General features: G+C 41.6%; 1 protein-coding gene across 1 annotated transcript in view; it reads left to right on the plus strand.

The window, feature by feature from the left end:
- Positions 1-21,363, plus strand: part of LOC132870623 (venom phosphodiesterase 1) — a 217,302-nt gene that overhangs the window by 61,057 nt on the left and 134,882 nt on the right. Inside the window, exon 11 of the mRNA XM_060904353.1 lies at positions 5,260-5,332. Within this exon, the coding sequence (XP_060760336.1) occupies positions 5,260-5,332 (73 nt within the window). The remainder of the gene's footprint in view (positions 1-5,259; positions 5,333-21,363) is intronic.

The following is a 21,363-nucleotide window of genomic DNA, read 5'->3' on the forward strand; positions in this document are numbered from 1 at the left end:
GGAATTAGGTTAAGAACTGTCCAACACCTTATTCAAACCTGAAAGGAGAGTGATGAACCATCAACTTTGCAGAAGAAATGTGATTGGAAAAAATCTTGACTGACCAGGATCAGAGATCACTTAAAGACTTAGTGATGTTGAATCATAAAAAGTCAACAGTAGAACTCACGGCTATGTTTAATAGTGAAATTAAGAGCATTTTCACACACATTGTCATGAGAACTCATAGGATTGGTATTAAATGGCTGTGTGGCCAAAAGAAAACAATTTGCTAGTAAGACTAATCAGAAGAAAAGGCTCCAGTTTGATAGGGAGCGTAAAGATTGGACTCTGGAGCAATGGAAAAAGGTCATGTGGTCTGATGAGTCCAGATTTACCCCATTCCTGAGTGATGGGTGTGTCAGGGTAAGAAGAGACGCACATGAAATGATGCACCCATCATGAATAGTGGCCACTGTACAAATGGCATGGAGGCAGTGTTATTCACTTTGATTGTTATTCAACATCATCTTGATTATTATTCACCTATTCACTTTGCCTTCGGCGAATATTGTTAAGTATTAACTCTTTCTATGGATATATTGTTGGCAATAGTGAATAGGACTTCTCCCCATTACACTTAAAATCTATGACTGTCTCCTTTGTTTTGGTCACAGTAACCTCCAGAAAATTAACAGTTAATGAAGTTCCCTACCTCTTCATCAAAACCACCCAAAGATAAGTTGTCAGAATTTAGGTACCCTTCCAATGCTGTGTCATCTGCATACTTAAAAAAATGTATGTGTGGAGACTGAGGCTTGACATGGGAGAGAAAATGCAGCCCTGTGGGGCCATGTATTTGTAAATATTGAGAAGGAAATAACTGTGTTGAATCTAACCTGCTGGGTATGGCTCAGGAGAAAATCATTAATCTCCAGAATGAGCGTTGGATTGACCCCAACCTCCATCAGTTTTCCTACCAGCAGGTGGGGTTGAATGGTGTTAAATGCACTGCTAAAATCCAGAAACACCATCTTGACAAAATTGTGAGGTTGTTTCAGGTTTTTGTATATACTGTTCGTCATTGTCCGCAATGCATTCTCAACTCTGTGATGGCCAATTTATGTGTGAAAATGTTTCTCATAGATTATCTCATCAATGGATTTTTTCTTGTTTGATGACACAGGCATATTCCAGGAAGACAGAACCAGGATTTAATGAGCTCAAATTGTGAAAGATTGGTTCATGGAGCATGAGGAATCATTTCATTCATTCATCTCATCTCATTATCTGTAGCCGCTTTATCCTGTTCTACAGGGTTGCAGGCAAGCTGGAGCCTATCCCAGCTGACTAGGGGCGAAAGGCGGGGTACACCCTGGACAAGTCGCCAGGTCATCACAGGGCTGACACATAGACACAACCATTCACACTCCCATTCACACCTACAGTCAATTTAGAGTCACCAGTTAACCTAACCTGCATGTCTTTGGACTGTGGGGGAAACCGGAGCACCCAGAGGAAACCCATGCGGACACGGGGAGAACATGCAAACTCTGCACAGAAAGGCCCTCGCCGGCCACGGGGCTCGAACCCGGACCTTCTTGCTGTGAGGCGACAGCGCTAACCACTACACCACCGTGCCGCCTGAGGAATCATTCACACATTAATTGGCCACCAAAGAGTTCTGACCTTAACCCCATTGAAAGTCTTTGGGATGTGCTTGAGAAGACTTTACAGAGTGTTTTAATTCTCTGTTGTCAATACAAGATATTGGTGAAAAATTAATGCAACTCTGGGTGGAAATAAATATTGTGATATTCCATAAGGTTGTCAAAACAATGCCATGGAGAATGCATGCTGGTATCAAAGCTAAAGGCAGTCCAATGAATGTCAGTGTGTGCAGTTTTTTTTTTTTTTTGGCCAGGCAATGTATTTTCTGTATCAAGAAGGCTACATAACAGTGTTTCCCTATTATACAGAGTTCCACCTTGACCCCCTTTGGATAATTTACAGTCCATAGCTTCTTAAAGGGGCTCTAGTCACTTCTATCTGTGTGATAGGGAACCGTTAGGTTGTAGGGTTCTACTCAGAGAGACGCACCAAAGAGCCCTTAATGCTATGGTGTTGAATAATCTTTTGGATTATTTTATCATCCTTAACTTCTTCACAGGGTTCTGTTTGGATCCCCGTGGGATAGAGTTTGACACAGAAGATTTGAACTCTGTGTGTTTTGTTGCAAGCCACACTGTGTGACACAGATCTAATAAACTTGGGGATGACATCAAATTTGATATATGTAGACAGCAAGATGATAACACCATGCTACGACTCAAGTCAATATACAAGAATAACACGTCATCAGCATTCACCATCCATCTATTAGATTTAAGTTTGGTGCTAGTATTGTATTGATCAGTGTGTCATTTAATGCTGCATTCCTATTGGTTGATTGGTTGGTAGGTTGTAGCAGCAGTCATATTGTGAAGTGGTCATCATAAGTTTCTGACACTGTCAGAATTTTGTCTAAAGACTGCCATGATCTTTGAATCTCTCTCACAGCGCAACATAGGACCACCATTCTGGAACCATGACCAAAGATATTGCCACATCTCTTTCACATCAATCATATTTCGTCTGGGACAGCCAAAAATCGCAAAGTATATACCCACCATTATGGCACTCCTAAAGTTTCTGTGTAGAACCTTACATAAATGTTCCCCTCGCATGTAAGGTTTTACCTGGAACCTTGTTGAGAAGCAAAGGACTGTTTATCCAAAGAACCCATTTTTCTGAAAGGTGCCATAAAACATTCCCAAGTGTGCTACTGTACGCTTTTAGAAAGAAAGGATTCCTCAAGAGTTTTTTGTGGTTTTATTAAGCCCAGTTCCAGAAACATTGGGATATTTTCCAAAATGGAATAGAAAAATTCTGTGATTTGTTAATTCCTGTGAACCTTTATTTAACTGAAAAAAGTACAAATAAAAGATTTTGATAGTTTTACTGACCAACTTAATTGCATTTTGTAAATATAAAAGAAGCTAGAATTTGATGCCTGCAACACACTCAGAAAAGTTGGGACAAGCGCATTATTACCATTATGTTACATCACTGGAACACTTCCCTGATTAGAGTGGATACTGAAGCACTGAGACAGGCGGGTTCTTGTATCAACAGACACTTTTGTTAATGCCACTTTTCAGTAGTCAAACACGCAACACACACACACACTGTGCCTGAAGCTCAGTTCAACTGCTTAATTAAACACAGGTGTGTCCGATTTGCTCCTCACCTTCCCCAGCCTTACTCTCCATTCACAAGCCAGCGCTCAACCACAGCCCTGCTGCCACAATCATCTTTCCTTTTAATAACACTTTTTAATTGTATGGGATCTGAAGAGAATTGTTGCAGTTTTGCGATTGGAATTTTTTTTCCATTATTGCTTGACACAAGACTTGAGCTGCTCAACAGTCTGTGGTCGCCGTTGTCTGATTCTCCTCTTCATGATGCACCATACATTCTCAATAGGAGACAGATCTGGACTGGCAGCAAACCAGTCAAGCACATGCACTCTGTGTCTACGAAGCCACGCTGTTGTAGCCTGTGCTGAATGAGGCCTGGCATTGTCCTGCTCAAATAAGCATAGACTTCACGGGAAGAGACGTTGCCTTGATGAATATGTCTCTCTAAAATCCCAATATATGCCCCAATATATCAATGGTAGCTTCACACACATGCAATTCACTCATGCCATGGGCACTGATACCCCTCATACCATCACAGGTGCTGGCTTTTGCACCTTTCTCTGATAACAAACTGGATGGTTGTGTTCACCTTTGGCACTGAGAACTCAACGTCCAGTTTTCCTGAAAACAAGCTGAAATGTGGACTCATTTGACCACAGCACACATCTCCACTGTCTTTTGGTCCATCTGAGATGAGTTTGGGCCAAGAAAAATTGGCAGTGTTTTGGCATAGAATTGATGAATGGCTTCCTCCTTGCATAACACAGTTTCAGGTTACATTTCTGGATGCAGCGGCAGACTGTCTTAAGTGACAACAGTTTTCTGAAGTATTCCTGAGCCCATGTGGCTATATTTGTCACATTAGTATGATGGTTTCTCAGACAGTGCCGGCTGAGGGCTCAAAGGTCACACACATTCAACAGTGATTTTTGACCTCACCCTTTACACGCTGAGATGTCTCCAAATTCCCTGAATCTTTTCACATTATGTACTGTAGATTTTGAAAGAACTACAATCTTGCATTGAGAAATATTCTTTTTGAATTGACTTAAAATTATCTTGCATTTTGGCACAAAGGAGTGAACCACGCCCCATTCTTGCTTGCAAAGACTGAGCCTTTGGTGCTGCTCCTTTTATACCCAGTCATGTTACCAATTAACCTGCTTTTTGTGGAATCTTCCAAAATGGTGTAACTTGTATATCCTATAAAATTTTCAGTCTTATTTTGCCTCTGTCCCAACTTTTGCTTTTGAGTGTATTGCAACATCAAATTCCAACTTTGTTTATATTTACAAAATACAATTAAGTTGGTAAGTAAAACTATTGAAAATATTTTTCTTTGTAATTTTGTCAGTGAAATAAAGGTTCATGTGAATTAACAAATCACAGACTTTTGTTTTTATTGCATTTAGGAAAATATCCCAACTTTTCTGGAAATTGGGTTAATAATTTCAAAAGGGGGTTCTTCATTTTCTGTTACAGGGGTGCACCCTGCTCTTGGGTTTTGTATAAAACCTTAAACTGGTTCTCTAGTCTTGTTAATATTTCTGTTTAATGTTTGTGTTTAAAGTGTTTTCTTTAAGTATGTAACAAATGGGTTCACTACCTCATTTCATTGTGCAATATATAAAATGAAAATAAAGTTGAGAATGATAAAGTGGACACTAGAAGCACAGTCGGGAAAAAATGATTCAGAGTGGAACATTTAATGCATGGTTCTTTAACCATCTTGTATTGGTGCTACAAAGAACTAAATAATCATTTCCATTCAGAAAGAACTTTCCACATAATGTAAGCATTAATAATGGAAATGAGTACTTTCCCAATTCTTTGTGGAATCAAAACAAAACAAAAAACACTGTAAAGAGTCATCCATCATAATGTTCTTTGGAGTGCCCAAACATATGATGATGATGATGTCGAATTTTCCCACTGTTAATGCACAGAACAGTTCTCTCAGGTTGTGTTTTAAGATTTGAACTGGTTCATGGTTGTGTGTCAAAGCACTAAATGAAATGACTGATGATTTTCTTCACAGCCCTGATTTCTACACTCTGTATCTGGAAGAGCCGGATAAATCAGGACACAAGTTCGGACCTGTCAGTGGAGGGGTGAGGAAGAAAAAACAATATTAATACTAACAACAATAACAGTCTACAACATCATCATTTGTGTGTGTGTGTGTGTGTGTGTGTGTGTGTGTGTGTGTGTGTGCACGCAGTTTAGGTACACATGTGAGTGAATGTTTCTTTGAAGGGTTATACATGTGTGGTATGGATGTGGCTATATAGTTTGGCAAGGTGTGTGTGATGTAAATATCCGAGTTGGAGTTCAGTAACTGCCAATGAAATTAGTTTATTCATGAATACCGTATATTTCATCTGTTCTACAATTTTAGAGGTTGACCAGTCGATGGTGAGAGGGTGTTCTCATGAGTAGTGTGTTTTTAGCAGCATACAGCTGTGAGGAATTTGTTCCTAACGTGTGAAGCCCAGCCTCTGTCAACAATTATCCTAAACAAACGAAACAATATGAATGCAATCTAATAATATCCCTCCACTTACTTTGCTTGTTTCAAAGAAAGCTGACAATCGTTTTTTTTTACACTTATGCTCATGACTGATATCTTCATCTTCAGAAAAAGGGGTGAGAATACATAAATGTGTTCGTTGGTGTAAAATTATCATTCACTAACTCTAGCTTCATGACAATGCCATTAAACTAGGCATTATCATGAAGCTAGAGTTAGTGAATGGCGGCACAGTGGTGTAGTGGTTAGCATGGTCGCCTCACAGCAAGAAGGTTCTGGGTTCTAACCCAGCGGCCGTCGAGGGCCTTTCTGTGTGGAGTTTGCATGTTTTCCCTGTGTCCGTGTGGGTTTCCTCCGGGTGCTCCGGTTTCCCCCACACTCCAAAGACATGCGGTTAGGTTAATATGGGACGGCCTTGGGCTGAGGTGCCCTTGAGCAAGGCACCTAACCCCCAACTGCTCCCCGGGTGCTGTTAGCATGGCTGCCCACTGCTCTGGGTATGTGTGTGTCTTCACTGCTTCAGATGGATTAAATGCAGAGAGGAAATTTCACAAGTGTGTGATGAATCAAGTTGTGCTTTCTTTCTTTCTAGTAGCACTCAGTGCTTTTTGGTATGCTCAGCCCCAAACAGATCCCAAGGTGATGTGATTATATACTTTTGTCAAGCGCATTCTGCGAGTTAATTTATCTCAAACATCAAGTGAAAATCCATAACTTTTCATAAAACTCCCAATGAGTTTTATCCTAACAGATTGGTTAGGTCAGTCAGTCAAAGCTCATTCATTCTCATAACATTCATCTAAAAATGTGTTATGTAGGGTGAGGTGAGGAGAGGAAGGTTGTGTGATTTATTGTTTTCAGAATTCTGAGTCACAGGCTCAATTTCAGGCATGTGCAACAAGCCAGCAAAAGTGCTGGGAATATGTTCCCTGTGTAACCCCACAGCTGTCAGGGAGATGTGGTGAGATAAGGATCCACAAACAGAACACAGACAGTACATCTGTGAAGATTCTCAGTCATCCAGGTCATAGTAACTGTGGGTGGTTAAAGAGAGCAACTGGACTTGCTTGAAGATTCTTGAAGACGTTTCACCTCTCATCCGAAAGGCTTCTTTAGTTCTGTCTGACTAGTAGGGAGTATCAGGTATTTATCCTTTGATGGATGAAAAGCTCATCTAAGGTGTCGTTGAGTCATCCTGTTGGTGTGGGTCACTGGGGGCTGGATGTGAACGGCCTCAAGAGTCATTAGGATGATCAATGGATTGCCCGTTAAGGTGATCAACGGAATGCGGATTCTCTCTGTCCTCTTGTGAGTCACTGAAAACAGCTGGGTTTTGGTGTGCATTCAGTTGTCTGGGAAGTGTGCCAAGGGCTGCATTGTACAACCCCGATTCCAAAAAAGTTGGGACAAAGTACAAATTGTAAATAAAAACAGAATGCAATAATTTACAAATCTCAAAAACTGATATTGTATTCACAATAGAACATAGCCAACATATCAAATGTTGAAAGTGAGACATTTTGAAATTTCATGCCAAATATTGGCTCATTTGAAATTTCATGACAGCAACACATCTCAAAAAAGTTGGGACAGGGGCAATAAGAGGCTGGAAAAGTTAAAGGTACAAAAAAGGAACAGCTGGAGGACCAAATTGCAACTCATTAGGTCAATTGGCAATAGGTCATTAACATGACTGGGTATAAAAAGAGCATCTTGGAATGGCAGCGGCTCTCAGAAGTAAAGATGGGAAGAGGATCACCAATCCCCCTAATTCTGCGCCGACAAATAGTGGAGCAATATCAGAATGGAGTTCAACAGTGTAAAATTGCAGAGTTTGAACATATCATCATATACAGTGCATAATATCATCTCCAGATTCAGAGAATCTGGAAGAATCTCTGTGCATAAGGGTCAAGGCCGGAAAACCATACTGGGTGCCCGTGATCTTCGGGCCCTTAGACGGCACTGCATCACATACAGGCATGCTTCTGTATTGGAAATCACAAAATGGGCTCAGGAATATTTCCAGAGAACATTATCTGTGAACACAACTCACCGTGCCATCCACCGTTGCCAGCTAAAACTCTATAGTTCAAAGAAGAAGCCGTATCTAAACATGATCCAGAAGCGCAGACATCTTCTCTGGGCCAAGGCTCATTTAAAATGGACTGTGGCAAAGTGGAAAACTGTTCTGTGGTCAGACGAATCAAAATTTGAAGTTCTTTATGGAAATCAGGGACGCCGTGTCATTCGGACTAAAGAGGAGAAGGATGACCCAAGTTGTTATCAGCGCTCAGTTCAGAAGCCTGCATCTCTGATGGTATGGGGTTGCATTAGTGCGTGTGGCATGGGCAGCTTACACATCTGGAAAGACACCATCAATGCTGAAAGGTATATCCAGGTTCTAGAGCAACATATGCTCCCATCCAGACGACATCTCTTTCAGGAAAGACCTTGCATTTTCCAACATGACAATGCCAAACCACATACTGCATCAATTACAGCATCATGGCTGCGTAGAAGAAGGGTCCGGGTACTGAACTGGCCAGCCTGCAGTCCAGATCTTTCACCCATAGAAAACATTTGGCGTATCATAAAACGGAATATATGACAAAAAAGACCTAAGACAGTTGAACAACTAGAATCCTACATTAGACAAGAATGGGTTAACATTCCTATCCCTAAACTTGAGCAACTTGTCTCCTCAGTCCCCAGATGTTTACAGACTGTTGTAAAGAGAAAAGGGGATGTCTCACGGTGGTAAATATGGCCTTGTCCCAACTTTTTTGAGATGTGTTGTTGTCATGAAATTTAAAATCACCTAATTTTTCTCTTTAAATGATACATATTCTCAGTTTAAACATTTGATATGTCATCTATGTTCTATTCTGAATAAAATATGGAATTTTGACACTTCCACATCATTGCATTCCGTTTTTATTTACAATTTGTACTTTGTCCCAACTTTTTTGGAATCAGGGTTGTAGGTGGCTGATAAATGATGTCTTAGGCCCTGTTCACATGGCAACGGATTCAGGTGACTCCGATACAATTGCTTATCGTTTAGGCCTGGCATCCACACGGCACCGGTGTTTTGGGTGCCCAAAACGCAATCTTTTTGAGAACGGGTTCCAGAGTGGAAAGATCTGGCAACATTGCCATTGTGAAGTCGTCTGGATGAGTAGAACGGATTTGTTTATGATGACGTCACAACCACATGACTGTGAGTGCTTCACGCCGGGTAGAAGTGTAACGAATATCACCAGGATATCACCAGGAAAAAGCCTTACAGAGCACTAGTGAGAGTGAAACACGAGCTTGGATATTATTATTATTATTATTATGTTCAGTGTTAGTTCACAGTAGTAATGCAAGAAGCAGAATAGTGACAGTAATAGTGAAGCAAAAACATGCAATTGTACAAACACTGCAGCTCTACAGCAAAATATTCATTTATGAAATGGTCTGATTCTTAACACCAGTAGTGCCAATGATCTTCTCATTGCGACGCGATGCGAGTTGTCAACAAATCCTATAACTTGGTTCATGAAACGCGCTTACAAAATATTTTCACTGTGAATATTTATTGTGTAATGGTGCAAAGTGAGAGAGAGAGAGAGAGAGAGAGAGAGAGAGAGAGAGAGACTCTGCCCTTAGGGCAGAGTCAATCCCGCCAGCAAAAATAGGGAAAAAAAGGAGTGATCTCACCTCTTCAGATATTGGTTTAAGTCCGACAATACATTCCTCAAAAAGGGCGTAGAGGAGCAAATTAATCCATCAACGTGTAGCATTCAATTTATTCCGGACCATTAAAGATGGCGCCTTCCGCGTAGAATCATACATCATCCTCGCCGCCATATTGGATAGGTCAAAGCGGAGAATAAAGATTCATGCGCTGCCTTTAACTGTACCAACAGGTTTACCGTCCAAACGAGATCACATGGGATTACCTTTCACAGGTGAGAAACAACAAATTCATCCATCAACGTGTAGTATTCAATTTATTCCGGACCATTAAAGACGCCGCCTTCCGCGTAGAATCATACGTCATCCTCGCCGCCATATCGAATAGTTCAAAGCGGAGAATAAAGATTAGCTGCGTTTAACTGTACCAACAGGTTTGCCGTCCAAACGAGATCACATGGGATTACCTTTCACAGGTGAGACTGGAAAAATACTTTTCATTGTATTTGGTCATTATAATGTAATTTTACAAACAGATTTTCCTGACTTTGTGGCTAATATGAAGTCTCGCGCATAATAGTTTATGCGCATGCGTCCTTACTTCTTCTATTGTTCTGGTGTCTCCGAAGAGACTGTCTTACAGCGTCCCTAGAGGTGTGGCATGTGTATTGCATCATTTTCAGCAAGCGTTGCGTTGCCATATGGACCTGATATTTTACTGATCGTTGCCCATTTGGACGTGATATATTTTTAAATAACATCTCGTTGCCGTTGTCATATGGATGTAGCCTTAGACCCCCACCTCTGTTCAGTGATGGCCATTCCAGGTTGACAAAAATGGCTTCTTTAACTCCTCGCTCATACCAACGATCCTCTCTGGCTAAAATGCATATGTTGCAATCCTGAAATGAGTGTCCTTTGTTGTTAAGATGAAGGTAGACAGCAGAGTCCTGGCCTGAAGAACTGGCTCTCCTGTGTTGAGCCATACGCCTGTGAAGCGGTTGTTTTGTTTCCCCACTGTTTCCTCACTGCACTGAATTGCATACACTACATTGTCCTGTTTGTGTCTGGCTATTCTGTCCTTAGGGTGGACCAGTTTCTGCTTCTGGGTGTTACTGGGTCTGAAATGTACCGGAACGTTGTGTTTGTAGAAGATCCTCCTGAGTTTCTCAGATAGACCAGAAATGTAGGGAATGACAATGTTCTTGCATTTGTTCCTGTTATCCTCCTTGTCCATTATGTTCCTTTTTCTGCTCTTGAAGAAAGACCAGTTAGGATACCCGCAGTTCTGAAGTGCTTTCTTGATGTGATTCTGCTCCTTCTCTTTTCCCTCTACCATTGTAGGGATGTTCTGAGCCCTGTGTTGCAAGGTCCTAATGACCCCCAATTTGTGTTCCAGTGGGTGGTGAGAGTCGAAGAGTAGGTACTGGTCTGTGTGTGGGGGCTTCCGGTAGACCTCGATGCTCAGGCTTCTGTCTTGTCTAATGTGTACATCACAATCCAAGAAGGCTAGATTATTCCCACTGACGTCCTCCTGAGTGAAATTGATGTTGATATCCACTGCATTGATGTGCTTAGAGAAGGCTTCCACTTCATGGGTTTTGATTTTAACCCAGGTGTCATCCACATATCTGAACCAGTGGCTGGGAGCAACTCCTGAAAAAGTGGTCAAAGCCTTATGTTCCACTTCCTCCATGTAAAGATTGGCCACAATATGGGACACCGGTGAGCCCATGGCACATCCATGCTTCTGTCTGTAGAAACTTTCATTAAACTGGAAATAAGTGGTAGTCAGGCAGAGGTCAAGCAGGGTGCAAATCTGGTCCGTGGTGAGGTTCGTTCTATCCAGTAAGGTGTTGTCTTGAAGGAGTCATTTTCTAACAGATTCAACTGCTTCTGTGGTGGGAATGCAGGTGAAAAGAGAAGTGACATCGTAAGAAACCATGGTTTCATCTAAGTCTAGTTTGAGGTCTGCAACTTTAGTAGCAAAATCTTGGGAGTTTTTGATGTGATGTAGCGTATTCCCAACAAGAGGATCCAGGATGGTGGCTAGGTGTTTGGCAATGTTATAGGTGACAGAGTTTATACTGCTGATGAAAGGTCTGAGTGGAGCTCCTTCCTTGTGAATCTTGGGGAGTCCGTATATGAAAGGAACAGCTTCCCCAGGGTACAATCTGTAGTAAAGAGCTCGGTTGATGGCTTGGTCCTTTTCTAGTTGTTGCAGGCAGCTAACAACTTTCTTTTTGTAACAACTGGTGGGGTCCCGCCTTAAGGTTTCATAGGTGGTTGTGTCGCTGAGGAGACTGGTCATCTTTGAGTGGTAGTCCGCTGTGTTTAGCACCACTGTGCATCTCCCTTTGTCAGCAGGAAGGATGGTGATGTCCCGGTCTCTTTGAAGCAATGTAAAAGCCCTCCTTTCTTGGCTGGTGAGGTTGGAGGGGGTGCTTTTGCACTGGACAGAGCAGCTGATATCTCCAGTCTAAGTTGTTCTGCCTCTGTGTTGGTCAGATTGTTGTTTTTGATGGCTGACTCTGTGGCTGTGATGAGATCTACCACTGGTATCTGCTCTGGTGAAACTGCAAAGTTAAGTCCCTTGGAAAAGAAACATCTTTCTCTGGTTGGGTGAGTACCCTGTCCGATAAGTTCTTCACCCATTTCTCTTCTATGTCCGGTTGTGTAGCCTGGTCAGATTTCTTCCTCCAAGTCAGCACTTCTGTCTTACTGGAGGAGGTGGTTTTAGACAGCAATGTTTGAAATTTGCGCATCTGTCATTCCTTGCCTTTGGTATGTTGTGAAATCTGTGCCTTCTCTGCAAAATCAGAGACTCATTCCAAAACTTCACTGGGAAGAAGTACTGTCAACTCTTCAAACATCAGTTCAGTCTTGTTCTGGAGAGCATCGATGGTGAAGTGTACTTGTCTCACTCTCTCGTTGAGAAGCTGCTTCTGGGCTTTCTGGAGGATTATTTTAGCTCTGTGTCCTTTGACTGTTGAATGCAGGCATAGGCTAGTGGGGATAATGTTGGATTGTTGGCATCTCAGGTTGAAACGCAGGTGGTTCCTGTAGTCTGCCAGTTTTCTGGAAGTCCTCTCATACTCCCGCACCAGTCGAAGGGTTCTTCCCAGTGAAGTTTTGGGCACCTCAGCCCAAGGCTGTCCCATATTAACCTAACCGCATGTCTTTGGAGTGTGGGGGAAAACGGAGCACCCGGAGGAAACCCACACAGACACAGGGAAAACATGCAAATTCCACACAGAAAGACCCTCGACAGCCACTGGGTTCAAACCCAGAACCTTCTTGCTGTGAGGCGACAGTGCTAACCACTACACTACTTTAGCCGCTTTATCCTGTTCTACAAGATCACAGGCAAGCTGGAGCCTATCCCAGCTGACTATGGGCGAAAGGCGGGGTACACCCTGGACAAGTTGCCAGGTCATCACAGGGCTGACACAGACAACCATTCACACTCACATTCACACCTATGGTCAATTTAGAGTCACCAGTTAACCTAACCTGCATGTCTTTGGACTGTGGGGGAAACCGGAGCACCCAGAGGAAACCCACGCGGACACGGGGAGAACATGCAATCTCCGCACAGAAAGGCCCTCATCAGCCACGGGGCTCGAGCCTGGGCCTTCTTGCTGTGAGGCGACAGCCTAGCTAACCACTACACCACCGTGCTGCCCAAAAGGCAAAAATATGAATGCAAATACCAGGTTGCATGGGAGAATGAATTTCCATGGATAAGCAAATGTTTGACCAGCCAGTTACACATTTTAGGGTAAAGATACCTTAAATCAGAATATAATGGACATTTGAGTGTGAAATTAAACTAGTCTTCCATACCATTTTAGAAACAAACTGTACAACTTCTAAAGTGTTGAGTGAAATTTTGCATGACAGAGAATTTGTTTGATGAGTGTATTTGAATAGTGTGGTAGTGTCTTAGTGCTATTTTCAATTTATGTTTGAAAGTTTTAAGTGAAAGTTTACAAGTGAATTATCTGAAAAGTGATTGATTTTGATAGAGTTTTGAGGTTTTAAGTGAAAGATTACTAGTGAGTGTATTTTGGTAGTACTAAAATTTTGCATTCGAGTGAATTTCTTTGTGTAGTATATTTTGATAGGATGGTAGTATTTATAGTGTCATTTTTAAATTTTGTTTGAAAACTTTCAGTCAAAGTTTGCAAATGAGCAAATTCCTTTGATGCATTCCGATAGGATTTTGATAATATTTCTAGTGCTTTTTAAAAATTCTGTTGGAAAGTGTTGAGTGAGAGAGATGCATTTTAGTAGTACTAAGACAGTGCAGTATTCATTTAATTGAGTTGTTACTATTTTGGTTAAATCTTATTAAAATTGTATTTAATTTATATATGATATTAGCCCTGTGATGATCTGGCCACTTGTACAGGGTGTACTCCGCCTTTCGCCCATAGTCAGCTGGGATAGGCTCCAGCTTGCCTGCGACCCTGTAGAACAGGATAAAGCGGCTAGAGATAATGAGACGAGATCTATGATATTATAGTTCTCTGTATTTTTACATGAGCTTACAGAAGGAAAACACATTTGATGCAATCCAGTAATACTTTCATTCACTGTGACTATTTTAAGAAATTATAAACATTCTTCTAAAGCACCATTTGTGTTGTTTTCTGTGGGTCTCTGTATACAATATTCAGACATGAGATTTTTCAGCTAAAAATCTGATTTAAGACTTCCCTTTCATTGTTATTATATTAAAGTTCAAGACAAGAGTATTATTTCAGATTTTTCACTCTGCACTCTCTCATGCCTGATACATGAATCCCATAACCTATAGTAGGGGAGAGTGGGGTAAGATGAGCCACTTTTTACATTTTTCATCATAACTACATGTTAAAGCCATTTTTGCTTCCAATCTACACACCATACCAAATTTCAAAGTGTACTGTTACTATCTGAGCAAAACATAATTGATAAGCTCTTATGGTTAGAGTGATATTACCTCTTGAAAAAAAAATGTCAAGTGGCTCAACTTACCCCATGCACGGGGTAAGATGAGCCACTGTGTGGGGTAAATTGAGCCAACACAAAACATGTTAGGTTAACAAAGTAAACAACTTTTATTATTAGAAATGCAATCAATGAATCAAGTCAAGTCAATCAAGTGGGGGATAGGGCCGTTGCATAGAGAAGGGGAGATGAAGAGAGAGGTGATAGAACGAGATGGGATAGGGAGGGATAGATAGATGGATAGAGAGAGATATGCGTAGATAGATAGAAAGAGGGATGGTTAGAGAGGGAATGAGAGATATACTATATTATAGAAATTACTAAAACAGTAGAACAGTGCCAAAAGAATCTTATTTCTTTCAGTAGGTTAAAACATTGCTAAAACATGCAGCAATCATTCCATCAATCATTCAATCATTTCATCATTATTCAATGTTCCAAGCGTTCAAATGGCAAGGGAACACCATTTGCCTCTCCCTCCGTGCTGTCCCCCCAACAGTAAAGGGGCGGGGCAATTTTTTCACAATATCCTGTCTTGACAGGACAGCCTCATCTTTCTCTTTGAAGACAAAGGTTGGCTTTCTTGCAGAGCCATGGCATGACCGGCTTCTTTTGAGAAATCTTGCCTCTATTTCGAAGACATCCAATTTGATTATCTGGCCAATGAAGAAATGCACTTTCTTCTTCCCCGTGTATTTTGCCACAACATAATCCCCCACATCTAACAACTGGTCTTCCTCATCTGATGTCATATATATATATATATATATATATATATATATATATATATATATATATATATATATATATATATATATATGTTGTTGTCATATATGACCAGTAAATGTGAAAACTTAAGTGTCATCCATATTGGGTAAGCTCAGCCACCAATGGGGTAAGTTGAGCCAGTGGCTCAACTTGCCCCACATCTAATGGCTCATCTTACCCCATGGCCACCATTTTGTAGAAAAATGCTAATAAAGGGGATTAGGCTAATCAAAATTATTTTTATTAGCATTCATATCATAGCTTAGAAAGCCACTAACTTAACCCTAATGTGTCTAAATATTATTCTACTTTTGTCTTCTCTAAATCATCTTCACTGTGGACAAACATGGAATTGACTTAGAAAGCACAAAAACACATTTTTATAAATATGTCCCTCACCTAGTTTGACATGTGGTGCTCCTCTCCACAAGTGTAAGTAAATGGTCCCGGCCCCCTTTGAATGTGGTCACATGGTCACATTTGTTTACTGTTTCTTAGAAACAGGGGGTGGCTCATCTTACCCCCTGGCTCATCTTACCCCGCTCTCCCCTACGTAATTGTAATTGATAGAACAATATCAACAATTCAATATCGTAATTGATAGAACAATATCAACAATTCAGAAACTCTTTAATTGTATAAATTTCAAATGGTTTGCAATTAATTGGGATCCACTGTTTTTATCATTTCAACCATGCATCATACCCTCGTCCAATTGAAAATGTCGTTCATGCACTTTTCTCCCCAATGAGAATTTTGAAAAGTTGGCAAGTATGCTATTGTGAATGGTCTGTGTTTCCATTGAATAATGTTTTGTAATTAAAACTGGAGGTGACTTGGTGGTGTAGTGGTTAGCACTGTTGCCTCACAGCAAGAAGGTTCTGGGTTCAAGCCCAGTGGCTGACGGGGGCCTTTCTGTTTGCATGTTCTCTCCATGTCTGTGTGGGTTTCCTCTGGGTGCTTCTGTTTTCCCCACAGTCCAAAGACATGCAGGTTAGGCTAACTGGTGGCAACCCTGCCCAGGATAAGCGGTTATGGGTGATGGATGGATGGAGTTAAAACTGGGTATTCTCCTGTCATGATAATCATTCGGACCTCTGAGACCTGATATTTGGCATGAGATTTCGATCGCATCGTGAAAAATGTGTTTCCATTTCAATTTTGTGAAATATTGCATTGTTAAATCGTCTGACAAACCACCTCATGCAAAAGTATAAACTTTATTGTGTTGAGTGCTTTGTCTAAATTCATGTGTTTCCATTACTTGTGTTTTAGTTTGCAACTTAAAATTGTGCACTAGTGTCAGAATGAGCATTTGTGATTAATTTGCGACTCTGAAAGGCTTCAAGAACACAGGCTCAAATCTGTTTCTGTGCAAAAGCCATGAAAAGCTATTATTTTGTCTAACTGGTGAACTGGCGACAGAGTCATGGGTGTTGAAGGCTCACTGATTTGCATGGGGCATGAAGGCGAGCCCATATGGTCCAATCGCACAGAAGAGCTACTGTAGTACTGCCAAAAAATGTAATACTGACACAGCATTAATTTTTCCAGCAGTTTGTGCTACAGGAGCTCTTCTATGGGATTGGACCATTTGGGCTCACCTTCGTGCTCCATGTGAATCAGTGAGCCTTTGACACCCATGACCTTGTAGCCGGTTCACTGGTTGTCCCTCCTTGGACCACTTTTGGTAGGTACTAACCACTGCATACAAGGAACACTCCACAAGATGTACCATTTTGGAGATACTCAGACCCAGTCATCTGGCTATAACAATTTGGCTCTTGTCAAAGTCGCTCAGATCTTTATGTTTGCCCATTTTTCCTGCTTCCAATACATCAACTTCAAGAACTGACTGTTCTCTTGCTGCCTAATACATCCCACCCCTTGACAGGTGCCATTGTAATATATATGGGGAAAAAAAACAGAGACCACTGTAAAATTATCAGTTTCTTTGGTTTTACTATTTATAGGTATGTGCTAGGTATGTGTTTGAGGAACACAAAAAATTTGTTTTATTCCATAAACTACTGACAACACTTCCACCAAATTCCACATCAAAATATTGTCACTTACAGCATTTAATTCAGAAAATGACAACTGGTCAAAATAACAAAAAAGATGAAGTGTTTTCAGACCTTGAATAATGCATACATTGCCTTGAAAAAGTATTCATACCCCTTGAACTTTTTCAAATTTTTCCACCTTACAACCACGAACTTAAAAGTTTTTTTTATTGAGATTTTATGTGATAGACCAACACAGAGTAGCACATAATTGTGAAGTGAAACGAAAATGATAAATGGTCTTCAAAATTTTAAACAAAAATCTGAAAAATGTGGTGTGCATTAGTATTCAGCCCCCCTGTGTCAATACTTTGTAGAGCCACCTTTTGCTGCGATTACAGCTGCAAGTCTTTTGTGGCATGTCTCTACCAGCTTTGCACATCTAGACACTGAAATTTTTGCCCATTCTTCTTTGCAAAATAGCTCAAGCCCAGCCAGATTGGATGGAGAGCATCTGTGAACAGCAATTTTCAAGTCTTGCTACAGATGCTCAATGGGATTTAGGTCTGGGCTTTGACTGGGCCATTCTAACACATGAATATTCTTTGATCTAAACCATTCCATTGTAGCTCTTGCTGTATGTTTAGGGTCATTGTCTTCCTGGAAGGTGAATCTCCTTCCCAGTCTCAAGTCTTTTGCAGCCTCCAACAGGTTTTCTTCCAGGATTGCCCTGTATTTAGCTCCATCCATCTTCCCATCAACTCTGACCAGCTTCCCTGTCCCTGCTAAAGAAAAGCATCCCCATAGCATGATGCTGCCACCACCATGTTTCACAGTAGGGATGGTGTGTGCAGGGTGATGAGCAGTGTTATGGCCCTTTTCCACTACCCTTTTTCAGCTCACTTCAGCTCGCTTCAGCTCACTTCAGCCCGACACGGCTCGTGTTTCGACTATCTCAAAACAGCACGACTCAGCTCGCTTCAGCCCTGCTTAGCACCCAAAACTCGCAAGGTTTTGGAGTGGGGCTGAAGCGAGCCAAACCGAGCTGAGTGAGGCTGGGGGCGTGAGCAGACACTCCCCTGTGCACTGATTGGTGAGGAGGAGTGTCCTCACACACCCACACACACCCCGCAAGCACGCTGGGATCTGTAAACACCGTAAATCCGTAAGAAGAAGAATTACGAATTACGAGAATTTCTGGAGCCTTATGCGCCTTGCCTCATCTATACGCTCTTGCCAGTATCTGTTGGTGTTGTCGGTGACAACAAGCCACAGCACCAAGACCAGCAACACTAACGACTCCATGTCCTCCATGTTTATTGTTTACTATCCAGGCTGTGAGACTACCGCTTAAAAGATCACTGATGTCACTGTTTGCGCCGCTTAACGACATCACGTGACGTCCACCCACTTTCGCTAACTCCACCCAATGTGTCCACCCACTTCCAGCCAGCATGGTTCAGCGCGGTTGTAGTCGAAATGCAACTCCAATAGCCCCGCTCAGCTCGACTCAGCCCAACTCAGCACGGCACGGCTCAGCCCGACTCAGCCGCTTTTGTAGTGGAAAAGCGGCACTAGTTTTCCGCCACACATAGTGCTTTGCATTTAGACCAAAATGTTCAACTTTGGTCTCATCTTACCAAAACACCTTCTTCCACATGTTTGCTGTGTCCTCTACATGGCTTCTGGCAAACTGCAAACGGGACATCTTAAGCCTGTCTTTCAACAATGGCTTTCTTCTTGCCACTCTTCCAAAAAGGCCAGATTTGTGGAGTGTACAACTTATAGTTGTCCTGTGCACAGATTCTTCCACCTGAGCTGTGGATTTCTGCAGCTCCTCCAGAGTGATCATGGGCCTCTTGGCTGCTTCACTGACCAGTGCTCTCCTTGCTCACTCTGTCAGTTTAGGTGGACGGCCATGTCTTGGTAGGTTTGCAGTTGTGCCATACTTGTTCCATTTTTGAATGATGGATTGAACAGTGCTTCTTGAGATGTTCAGAGCTTGGGATTTTTTTTTATAACTTAACCCTGCTTTACAATTCTCCAGAACTTTATCCCTGACCTGTCTGGTGAGTTCTTTGGTCTTCATGATGCTGTTTGTTCTTCAGTTTTTTCTAACAAACCACTGAGGCCTTCACAGAACAAGTGTATTTATGCTGAGAGTAAATTACACACAGTAGGACTCTAACTAATTAGATGACTTCTGAAGGCAATTGATTGCACTGGATTGTATTTAGAGGTATCAGAGTACAGGGGGCTGAATACTAATGCACACCACATTTTCCAGATTTTTATTTGTTTAAAATTTTGAAGACCATTTATCATTTTCGTTTCACTTCACAATTATGTGCTACTCTGTGTTGGTCTATCACATAAAATCTCAATAAAACACTTTTAAGTTCATGGTTGTAAGGTGGAAAAATGTGAAAAAGTTCAAGGGGTATGAATACTTTTTCAAGGCACTGTAGGATTCCATACTGGACGTTCAGGGCTTTAAGTTGCTGCTTTACTTTGTCAAAGCGCTTCCTTTTGATATGTGTCTTCCTGGCAACATCCTGGAGGAATTTCACCTCCTGTTCTTTAAACATCACTTTTCCTTTGGCCCTGGCTGCCCGGATCACTCTCTCTTTATCTTTAAAGTTGAGGAAGCGCATTATTAGCGCTCTGGGGATGTTGTGATCTTGGCGACCCTGCAGGCGGTGGGCTCGTTCGATGAAGACCGGATAAGGGAAGGAGTCAGCCCCAAATACCTCATAAGCCATTGCTCCAGAAAAGCTGCGGCATCTCGTCCCTCTGCTCCCTCCAGCAGGTTGATGAGGCGAAGGTTGTTGCGCCGGCTGCGGTTTTCCTGGCCTTCAGTCTTGGCGGTGAGAGAAATTACCTGCTTCTGGAGCTCGGCAACTGTTTTTTGCAAAGTTGTAACGTTGTCCTCCGTGTCTCCAATACGTTGTTCAGCATCCGCGAGTCTGTTAGAAAACTCGTTGAAGTCATGTTTAATATCTTGTATGGCTCTTAGGACCCCTGTAAAGTTTGCCGAGAACTCATCTCTCATGTTGGTTATAGCTTTCATGATCATGTTTCCCCCAACAGTTTCCACGTTGCTACTGTAGCTGCGCTGCTCGCTGTTAGCATAACTGAAGGAGCTGAGGCAAGTGGGCCCACTTCGGTGGAATTAGCAGGCTGGTTTGTCTCCTTTTTCTGTTTTCTAGTTTCCATTATGAGCACAGAGGTTGTAGCAAATCACATAAGATATTTTTTAGAGTATTTATGAGCATTCAGGATATTAACTGCAGGATATTAACTCCGTTAGCTCAGAGGGATCAGTCGTCGACGTGTGTGCTGATTTCCATAAAGAACTTCAAATTTTGATTCGTCTGACCACAGAACAGTTTTCCACTTTGCCACAGTCCATTTTAAATGAGCCTTGGCCCAGAGAAGATGTCTGCGCTTCTGGATCATGTTTAGATACGGCTTCTTCTTTGAACTATAGAGTTTTAGCTGGCAATGGCGGATGGCACGGTGAATTGTGTTCACAGCAGTGGTGGCTCCTGAATTTTTTTTCAGGGGGGGCAATTTTCCCCCGTTATGTCTACACGGACTGTAAATGTCCACAGGACTGAAGTAAATTGACCTACAGTAGGTTGCAAATCAATTGGCCGAACTTGTTTTGCCTGGTAAATTCAGATATCAATATAGACTCTCTCTTCTCTCCACTAGGTGGCAACACTAAACAAGTTAAAGGTGGCAAACTAAGGTAGCCTAGTAAACTAGACCCACCCGCCTAGCGGCCAAACATATTTTTGCCTACGAGTGGCAAATATTCACATTTAGTCTGGCTTGCCAGGCTAAAACTAAGGAAGATTCATTGTGAAGCCTTCAAAGCAAAACATTTGGCATCACAATCAATTAATAATACATTACTCATTTATTTTCTCATATTATTCCAGTATTCTATAATAAGTAGACACAAATTCTTAATTATAAACATATTCTAATTTCTTCAGTTCTAAAGAATGCAATTAAAGTGGCAGGATATAAATCCAAAACAAGTGTTTAAGTTTTGAAAAAGATGAAGAAAAGCATAACCATCAAACAAACATGTGCAGCTTAATTATGTGTTTTTTTAATATGGAATTGCACCATTTTAACAACAAATAAT

This window comes from Neoarius graeffei, chromosome 2 (genome assembly GCF_027579695.1).
Source record: "Neoarius graeffei isolate fNeoGra1 chromosome 2, fNeoGra1.pri, whole genome shotgun sequence".
NCBI lineage: Eukaryota > Metazoa > Chordata > Actinopteri > Siluriformes > Ariidae > Neoarius > Neoarius graeffei.